The following is a 10,377-nucleotide window of genomic DNA, read 5'->3' as shown; positions in this document are numbered from 1 at the left end:
CTTTCAAACCATCAAGGGAACACTCCAAATTCCTTAAGGATATTCTGGCATAATGGCAAGTTCAGTGCTTCAGTAATTATACACCAAAGGCTGTTTTGCTTCTAACAGGTAAAGGGATCTCTTCATAGACTATTTTGAGGTAAGGGAACTTCATAGATAGAAACCAGTATTCCAAGTTGTAGAAGAGGTAAAACTGATGTTTCAAGATGACACGATCAATTATTTTTAAAAGATCCGCAAAAAACTCTCCAACTGTCCGATAAGGTTTGAATGGATAGTAGAAGTCTCTGATAGCTGCTGCCAATGTCTTGTTTCCTAGAGGTCCAAAAATAGATGTCTCATTTCCTAAGTAAATCGGTTCTCCACTGAATAAAATTATGCTGGTATAGTTTGTTTTTATCTTCCTAAATACAGCTCCCAAGTCAGCAAGCTTCTGGTACGTTCTGAGTATAAATTTAGAGCACTCGTAAGAGTCAAACCATACTGTTGATTGTTTGTCAGGACTTGCTTGAACTGTCCAGGTCTCATAGTAAATGCCAGTCTCATTGTCATGTTTTACCCATTTTGCCATTTCATTAAACATGGTTCCTGTAAGAGATAAAAATCAGTATTACAGAGACAAGGTAACAAACACACGACTCAAAATATTTTCCCTGAATTTCAAGGCTTGCCTTCCTTCCCTGCAAAAATTTACCTACAACATTACCTAGCCATACTGTCATGGTTTAGCCCTGGCCCAGCTTGGTCAGCAGCCAAACATGATCCAAATTCCCCATGGAAAGGGAAATGAGAGAAAGAGACTTGTATATTGGAAACTAAAATTAAACCAGCTTTAACGAAACAATAATAATAATAATAATTATAATAGAAAATGCTATTAATAAGAAAATAATAAAATATATACAAATATAGGAAATTGAACCTTCCCCCCCATTCCTCAATGACTATGTCACCACTGATGCTGCAGAGCAGGCACAGGGAAATGGTCCCAGGCTGGACTCAGTGGCAAGAGGGAGTTGGACTCAGGAAGTGGATTCAGTAATGCACGAATCAAGGATCAGGGCACAAAAGGCAGACAAGGTTTGTATTGGATACTGGCCATCAAATAAGAGAGCCTGACCCTCATGATCCCTCAGTGTTATCCCAAGTGTGACGTATATGGAATACCCTATTAGTCAGTTTGTGGTCACCTGTCCTATCTGCTCCTTCCTGCCCCTTTCACTTTCAACATGTCCCTGCCCATGGCAGGGGAGTTCGAACTGGATGACCTTTAAGGTCCCTTCCAACATGAACCATTCTATGATTATGTGACATTCCATCCAGGATGGCCTTGGTTTCTATAGGAATAAATATAAGCAATGGCCTTTCTGCATACCAGTGCCCTGTTACCACTTCTAGAAAGAAACACTGTCCGAAAACATGCAATTAACTTTCAGAAAATGAGGTTACTCAGAGGAGGCTTAGCTGAAAAGTTAGTTAGAAAAATGATTCTACTTTAGCTCAAGCCAGAACACCATACAAAGACACAAGGCTTAGGTTGAGGGGAGAAGCGACAGCCCACTGAGTAAACTATACTTACAGGTAAGTTATTTAAACTCTAATTCAGTTTTCAGCCTCATTGCCTGCTACTATGTCAGAACATCCAAACAACAGGGACCCACAACACTACTCATTTTGTTTAATCCATGCAGACAAACAGGGCAGGTCACACAATCTACAAGAGATGCTGACTAAGTGTTCGCCAGTGCAACAGCTGTTTCTGCACTTGCTCAAGTTTTAACTAAATTCAGCAATTTAGGGCAGAAATTTTCACATCTCCCTACAAGTGCAGCCTATGTAATGTTAGACTGAGACATCTTGTGGCTTTAGCAGCTCCTCGTCCAGAGCTCAATTAAGCCCAATGATATGAGTGGGATGTGAAGACCAGTAAACTTAAAGATCTTGTGGACTATTTTTTTAGTTAGAATACATTTCGAGTGTTTTGGTGATTACACAGCTGGAATGAGGAAAACATCTCTAGGTCAGCTCATCCCTCCAGCAGCTCCTTACATGTAACATATCTGTCTCCAAAACAGTTCTGAAGCACGTGGCTAGTCTTCTCTCTCCTTTATTAACCGTAGTCCTAGCACTTGATCTCACCCTGGCCCTCCTCACCCTCTCGTTCCTCAGTCACAGCACAGGGTACAACCATCCATGACTCAGATCTGTCCAGTCCCTCACATTCATAGCACATCCAAATTTTGCAGATTCTTCTTGTGCAATGCGTCAGAAGTCACTCAGATGACAGTTTGCAATCGCATCAGTGTTCCAAGCCACGCTCTCTCTTTATCTGCAAGCATTGCTGCTGTGGGTACAGTAACTGTGCTTGGTATTTGCTGAAAGATAGGAAAGACTTTTGCAAGCCAAGAGACCAGCAGCAGTTACCCTGAAGTTCAGGGGTGGCAGACATGACACAGAACTCCGTAACTAACATCCTCCTGCACAGAACAACCCGCCCAGGCGCATCAACTTGGGTATCACTGCAGTGTTGCATTTGTCAGGACCAATGCAGAGCACTGCAGGCCACTCAAGTCCCTCTAAAACAAACTGCAAAGGTCAGATTGCTGGGTGTGGTCTTCATCAGAGAGTACAAACATCCCACACCCACCTTAAGGGAAGGCACACGTGCAAGCTACTGTCTCAGAGTCTAACTACAGCTCTTCATGTTCACCTCCAAGGCTACTCCATTATAACTGTTCCTCACTGCCTATCTAAGAGCTTTACAGTAAACATTAACAATCATTCTGGAGTCTTCAGCCCAGGAAGGACATGGATCTGCTAGAGTGAGTCCAGAGGAGGTCACGGAAATGATCAGAGGGCTGGAGTACTTCCCACATGAGGACAGGCTGAGAGAGTTGGGCTTGTTCTGCCTAGACAAGTGAAGGCTCCAGGAGACCTTCTAGCAGCCTTCCAGTACTTAAAGGGGGCCTATGGGAAAGCTGGGGAGGGGCATTCTCTCAGGGAGTGCAGGGATAGGACGGGGGTAACAGCTTCAAGCTGAAAGAGATTTAGATTAGACATTAGGAAGAATTTCTTTCCTGTGAGGGTGGTGAGGCACTGGCACAGGTTGCCCAGAGAAGTCATGGATGCCCCATCCCTGGAGATGCTCATGGCCAGATTCATGAGGCTTTGAGCAACCTGATCCAGTGGAAGGTGTCCCTGGCCACGGCAGGGGATTGGAACTGGATGATCTTTAAGGTTCCTTCCAATTCAAACCATTCTATGATTCTACGATTCTGTTCAGTCAAAGTGTTGGATACTTTCTTTTTTAATTACCCATGACGTGATTTAATAAAAAAGCAAATCATTAAGTCTGTATCAAGAACTGTACATACTATACACTGTAAATAGGCTTGAAGCTCCCCTTAATGTCTTAAATTTAACAAAAATATTACAGGTTAATGCATGGCTCCATGATAATATTTCGGACAACTCCCAGACAGTCAAAAATCAGACTTTGGATATTCCTGCCCCATTTCCACTAAAGAGACACAATCCCAAGTAACATCAATCTGACCAAAGGGCTCTCAAAGAAAATGTGAATGTTTCAACGTGGCCTCTGACACTGCTGACAAACAGATCCATAGAATCTCCCGTGGGAAAAAAAGGATCCAGCCATTTTATACGTTAAAGCTCTCTCCCAGGAGATGGGATGCTCTATGCCCACTCTCTTACACAACCAAGTTTGGCTCATGATGCTGTCCATCTGTGCTTGCATCCATTCACCCTCTTCCACGATAACTTCCAGATTCCTAGTCAAATTCAGACAATTCAAAACTCTCAGAGATTACCTTCCTTAAAGTTTCATGGAAACGGGAAGTGAAAAAGACAAGGAAGACTGTAACAATGCCTCCACAAGGAACCATCACATCCTCGCATCTCGTAGGCATCAAATAATCCACACAGGCAGGAGGCATTACAATTTTCACAACTGTGTGACAGTATTTAACTTGGCACTCATGCAAAACCATCCAAGCCTATAAGGCATCAAAGACTTCAGTTGTGAGCTACAAACTCACAGGAAAGCAGCTCTGCTAATTCCATTGCCTAAAGAACAGCCTAGAATTTCTTAGCAGCACTGGACAAATTATCTAGAGACTGAGTCCAGCAAAGCTGCTAAAGGTGGAAGCGGGTAGACATAAAGCACCACATCACATTGGCTGTAATCATAGTATCACAGAATCATAGAATAGTTTGGGTTGGAAACGACCTTAAAGATCACCCAATTCCAACCCCCTGCCATGGGCAGGGACACCTCCCACTAGATCAGGCTGCCCAAGGCCCCATCCAACCTGGCCTTGAACATCTCCAGGGATGGGACACCCACAGCCTCCCTGGGCAAACCTGTGCCAGTGTCTCGCCACCCTCATTGTGAAGAATTTCTTCCTAATGTCTAGTCTAAATCTTCCCCTCTCCAGTTTGCAGCCATTCCCCCATGTCCTATCACTACAAGCCTTTGTAAAAAGTCCCTCCCCAGCTTTCTTGTCGCCCCCTTCAGGTACTGGAAGCTCACTATAAGATCTCCTCTGAGCCTTGTCTTCTCCAGGCTGAACAAGCCCAACTCTCTCACAGCTTGTCTTCATAGCAGAGGTGCTCCAGCCCTCTGATGATCTTTGTAGCTCTCCTCTGGACCTGTTCCAACAGTTCCATATTCTTCTTATGTTAAGGATTCCAGAACTGGACACAATAATACAACTCTCTGCTGTGTGTTGTACACTTTGGAGAGTAAGTGGATTTGGTCACAGAAAATGCAACTCTCCAGGTCTTCAGGGAACTTTGTTCATAAGACATTCACTGCACTACTACAGTAATCAACCAGATTACTTAAATTACCTTTTTACTTTAGGATTTCAGCGTTCCATATATATCAAGAAGCTATTCTGGTGTTCATCACATTTTCAGAGGGTTATATCCTGGTTTTGTTCTATGACATAAGACAGAGTCCTATTACTGGGGACATTTGCACAGTTTTTATGACACAGAATAAGGGAGATGGAAACAGAGATTTTTTTAAAATATTTTCTACGTTATTTCTAAATACGCATTATTTGTTTGCTCAGTAATGTACACTGTTCCGTCAGTTTTTCTGACTCAGTACTCATCTTCCACCTCACAACAGAAGGCTTTGTTTCAGTGAAGCCATGTGAAAGGAGCCCATAATGCTTCTGTATATAAGCTGGTTTGCTATTTCTACACTCAAGACAGTCAATGCTTTCCTACAGCAACATCAAATGACTCTCATTTAACAACTCTTGTGGATGTGTTGCTTAAAAGGCAGCAGCCTCATGCTGCTTTCTGTATTGAAGTGCAGAGACAGTTGAAATTATCATCAGTGATGAACACAGTGAATAACCTACAGAACATAAATTAAAAGATACTACTTTACATGAAGACAAGGCTGACTCTATGTTTTATGATATTAGCACCATCCAAAGCATCTGGAACCTACCTGATATTGTGGTCACAAGAACTAAAGTTCCATTTTCCTTCCAATGTGCATCATCTATTCCTTCATAAAAGCAGGCAGCTCCCTGGTTACACCAAAATGGTGCATCCATGCCAGGCCGGAGATGTGGAAATGTGCAGTTTCCAAGCTGGAAGAGCTCATACCACTCCATTGTGTAGTTTTTGCCCGTTAAAGAGCTCTTGAAACCCACAGCATCGTGCATAATTTTCTGAAAAAGCAAAAATAAAAAATAAAATAAATCAAAAGCCAAAATTTTAACATAAACCAAACTTCAGCTTGACCTGTACAGAAGACAAAATGCTTGGGAGCTCCTTTGTAACACGGTGAGAAGAAGGGAAGGGGTTCCTATAACATCTCAGATTCAGTACAATCAACACACAGCATACTGGATTGCATTATGCACGTACTTTTATCCCACAATTACACCATCTCAGTGTTTGTCTATCCATCCATTGTAAACTCTGTTATTTGGAGGCAGACAGCATGAGCTCATCATCAAAACTCAAGCGTACTTTTGAATCCTTAACTGTACAGGAGTTTCAAAGAAATTAAGAGCAGAACCAAGTTACCAAAAAATCAGTAATCTTAGTAAAACTTGCCAACATCTTAGTAAAACTTGCCAACATCTTAGTAATAAAAACCACAAAAGGAATGAGATATTTATTTTAAAAGCTGTACTGTAAATAGATAAATTCAACCTTAGTTTCACAACTAAGATAATGATATTTGAAGCTATTTCCATTTTTGACTCTGCATGCTTAGTTTTGATGTAGCTATTTCATGTACACTAATATTTCTTTAGGGATCATGTTTTTAAGCTTAATTATGCTACTGCGATAGCTACAAATATCACTAAAGTTGAGATTGTTTCATATTTGCATGACTCCATGAACTGAGATTTTAATTCAATACTGATCATAACACCCTAAAATAACCAACCATTTAGACTAGACATAAGGAAGAATTTTTTCACAATGAGAGTGGTGAGGCACTGGTACAGGTTGCCCAGGGAAGCTGTGAATGCCCCATCCCTGGAGGTGTCCAAGGCCAGGTTGGATGGGGCCTTGAGCAACCTGATCTAGTGGGAGGTGTCCTTGCCCATGGCAGGGGGGTTGGAACTAGATGATCTTTAAGGTCCCTTCCAACTCTAACTATTCAATGATTCTATGATTTTGAACAGCGAGCTGACCATTCCTAAAGATATCCACGCCCATGCAAACATGTAAGTTTTTAACAACAGAAAAGTTAACACACTAAGTGACTGTTTCATCTAACATAAAGGAACAAAAAAAATGTTTTTTTCTTGACCTAGTGCTAGTGCAGAAAAAAAGAGACACTCAAAGTGTGTGTGTATACAAAATACTTCAAATATGCAGCTCTGTGGGGGAACACTTTCAAACCCACTGACAGTGCTGGTCATGCCTTTTCCTTTAGCTGAGCTAAATTCTGTAACTTTGTTTTGAAACTTACTGCTCTTTGGTTTCCTACACATAGCGCAGCTTGTGTGCTTCGATACTCTTCCACACAAACATATCCCAACCTTACAGCTCGCTCTCTCTTTGAGAGTGGTGAGACACTGGAACAGGTTGCACAGAGAAGCTGTGGATGCTCCATCTCTGGAGGTGTTCAAGGCCAGGTTGGATGGGGCCTTGGGCAGCCCAATCTGGTGGGAGGTGTCCCTGCCCGTGGTAGGGTGGTTGGAACTAGATGACCTTTAAGGTCACTTCCAACTCTAACTATTCTATGATTCTCTCGTTACTGACACCCGTTGTTGAATTAATCTGAATTTGCCACTATAACTTTGTTGAACTAAAACATCGCCTTACCAAATGTCCTAGTAGGTCCCCATATTTGAATTCCCATACTGGAGCCTGTAATCGATACACTTCAATTACATCCTCTTCTTTCACAATAGGAATGGCAGAGCCAGTGGGACAGAAGGTGTAACGAGCTTGGCAGTAAGGATCAGTTTTCGGACGGTAATCAAAGCGCCTGTTTTGAGAAAGAGAAGCACACAAAATAAGCAAGGCTTCATCGCTGGAGTAACTGTCTCGTGGCTTCCTAAGGGCCTGAATGACAGGTTTGCAAAGACAAATTCTGTGATTCAGATGCTGCAGCACTTGCAGTACACAAGTTTGTTAGGCTGATGAGGGGCACATCTGCAGAAACAGGACTTAAGACTTATGAATGCAAGTCATGTTGTACACAGTGCTTATAGATAGCTCAGGAGTGGACATGACGCAGATTACATGGGGTGACTTACACTGACAAAATCAGAGACACAAAGATGCTGAGTAGAGGGTAGTTTGACATCTGCCTCATAAACATTCTCCTAGCAGTTTTTCTACACAGGGATTGACCAGCTTGCTCTGGGAAAACTATATAACAGTTTCCAAGTTGAAGCCTTTCCAAGTTGAAGCCATTTTTACTCTAGAATACTGCCAATATCAGAAAGAAATATTCCATTCCTCTATGCTACTTTAGATAAAGAGGTCTAAGCACTTATGATCACTGTTTCCATTCATCATTTCTATTAACCTCAAAAAATGAAGACTGCTTCATGAATGAATCTGCTTATGTACCACAAAAAATTAATGTGCTTATGTACCGCACTACATACAAACAGGGAAAAAACCTTTCTGACAAGTCTTCCTTTCCAAATTTCCTTCAAATTCACTCACTGTATTTCACTTAGACAGGGTTCCCATATTCTTGTTACCAAGACAGGCTGGTGTATGCTGCTTGCCCAGAACACAGCCTCAGAATCTAACACAGTTGCCCAGGGCTAATAAATGGCACAAATACCCCACCATGAGATGACTCAAGGTCACAGGACTTCCTGAGCCACAGTAAGGCCAGTAGCCCTGCTGAAACACTGTAGATTTTCCCTGTGTATTTCTTCTCCAAGCTTCCTGAGTATTTCAGCATGTCTACCTTTGTTTTGTCCAGGGCAGTGGGAAGGAAAGAAGGGAAGGAGGGAAGGAGGGAAGGAGGGAAGGAGGGAAGGAGGGAAGAAAAAAGTATGACTAGAAAAGGAACACTCAGTTAGAAAAAAAGACTTATGCCAGACATGTTTCTAAATTGCACACCTTAAATTTTCTATTTCCCCTCCCACTGCACCTTGTACGTGACAAGAAGGTAACATGAACATTAAGAAGCATTAAACATCACATTTCCAGATGTCTTACACTGACAGGCTTGTATTCCAATTTTGACTACCCCGAGACTCAGTCTTGCAACAACTGAACTTGCTGGAAAACCTGAACTATTTGTGACTGCAAGATTGACTCGTGACTGCAAGATCAGCTCCTTCAAGCACCACTTGAAACAAACTTCACTGCTCGGAACTACTCAAGAGGCATTCGGAACTTTAGGCAAGAACTATATAGCAGTTAAACCATTACACCTCCCTTGACAAACAGCAAGCCCACACAAAATACACATGGAAGCGTAGCCCTTCTCCCAAAGGGCCTCCTTTCCTCAGCATAAACAAAGGTATGGCTACTTTCTTCAGTAAAATGCGGTAAAATGCATTCTCCTGTTGTCCCCAACAGCACCAGGCCTTCTTCTGAAGCAAAGGCCGTTCCAGAGCAGCAAATGGGATTTTGCACCATTTCAGTGGAAGCATAAATAAACTTAAACTTAAAAAATAAAACAAACCACAGCCGGACTTCCTCATCACAACTTTTTTGCTACTGCATTCAGTTCTGGAATCCTCATTAGAGCAAAGACACAGATCCGTTGGAACAGGTCCAGAGGAGACCATGGAGATGATCAGAGGGCTGGATCACCTCCTATACGAGGACAGGCTAAGAGAGCTGGAGTTCTTCTGTGCAGAGGAGAAAAGGGTCAGGGCAGACCTTACAGTGACCTTCCAGGACTTAAAGGGGTGGCTACAGGAAAGATGGGGATGGGCTCTTTATGAGGGAGTGCAGTGACAGAAGGAGGAGGAATGTTTTTAAGCTGAAAGAGGAGAGACTTAGATTACATATTGGGAAGACATTTTTTTCTCTGAGGATAGGGAGGCATTGGCACAGGTTGCTCAGAGCTGTGGAAGCCCCATCCCTGGAGGTGTTCAAGACCAGGCTGAATGAGGCTTTGAGCAGCTTGATCCAGCGAAAGGTGTCCCTCGCCACGGCAGAGGGTTGGAACTGGGTGATCCATAAGGTCCCTCCCAACCCAAACCATTCCACGATGGCATTTGAAGCACAGAAGGGGCTGCAGAGCAGGGCGAGCGCATCTCTAAGCCAGGGACCGGACACCCTTTCCTTTCCCCCTCTAAAAATGCCGTAACAAAACACAAAAACACCGCCGGGATTAAACGGGGGGGGAACAACCCCACGGGCTCTTTCACCACTCACCTGTACGGCACCGGCCACCGCCGCTGCGTCCCCGAGAAACACGGTCCCACGGCCACCAGCAGCAGCAGCGACCACCGGGCGGCCACCATGGCAGCGACCTGGCGGGGCTGGAGGGGAAGCGGCGGGGCAGGAGGAGGGGGGATGGAAAGAACCGCCTCCGAGCCCGGGGCAGAGGGAGGGGGGTGGAAAGAACCGCCTCCGAGCTCGGGGCAGAGGGAGGGGGGGTGGAAAGAACCGCCTCCGAGCTCGGGGCAGAGGGAGGGGGGGTGGAAAGAACCGCCTCCGAGCCCGGGGCAGAGGGAGGGGGGGTGGAAAGAACCGCCTCCGAGCTCGGGGCAGAGGGAGGGGGGGTGGAAAGAACCGCCTCCGAGCTCGGGGCAGAGGGAGGGGGGGTGGAAAGAACCGCCTCCGAGCCCGGGGCAGAGGGAGGGGGAATGGAGGGAGCCGCCCTCTCGGAGCACCGTGCGGGGATGGCAGTAGGGTGCCTGGCTAAAGGCGGGTTTTTTTCCC

The 10,377-nt window shown here is 44.2% G+C and overlaps 1 protein-coding gene across 1 annotated transcript; it reads right to left on the bottom strand.

The window, feature by feature from the left end:
• Position 1: 1 nt before the first annotated feature.
• CLN5 (CLN5 intracellular trafficking protein) lies at positions 2–9,959 on the bottom strand. Its single transcript, XM_054067209.1, has 4 exons — positions 9,868–9,959; positions 7,333–7,498; positions 5,489–5,714; positions 2–588 (listed from the first exon to the last, which is right to left on the bottom strand). The coding sequence occupies exons 1-4, from the start codon at positions 9,954–9,956 to the stop codon at positions 77–79; spliced, it is 993 nt and encodes a 330-aa protein (XP_053923184.1). The 5' UTR covers positions 9,957–9,959; the 3' UTR covers positions 2–76.
• Between the last annotated feature and the right edge of the window lie 418 nt (positions 9,960–10,377).

Source organism: Cuculus canorus, chromosome 1 (assembly GCF_017976375.1).
Source record: "Cuculus canorus isolate bCucCan1 chromosome 1, bCucCan1.pri, whole genome shotgun sequence".
In the NCBI taxonomy this organism is placed as follows: Eukaryota; Metazoa; Chordata; class Aves; order Cuculiformes; family Cuculidae; genus Cuculus; species Cuculus canorus.
This window is presented reverse-complemented; position numbering and strand designations above follow the sequence as displayed.

Bases quoted from the DNA above. Each gene is read 5' to 3' on its own strand.
- CLN5 (XM_054067209.1), bottom strand. From the start codon at position 9,956: ATGGTGGCCGCCCGGTGGTCGCTGCTGCTGCTGGTGGCCGTGGGACCG. The intron at 7,499-9,867 runs GTGAGTGGTGAA...TTCTCAAAACAG, and splicing joins CGGTGGCCGGTGCCGTACAG to GCGCTTTGATTACCGTCCGA. The intron at 589-5,488 runs GTAGGTTCCAGA...TATCTCTTACAG, and splicing joins TCTTGTGACCACAATATCAG to GAACCATGTTTAATGAAATG.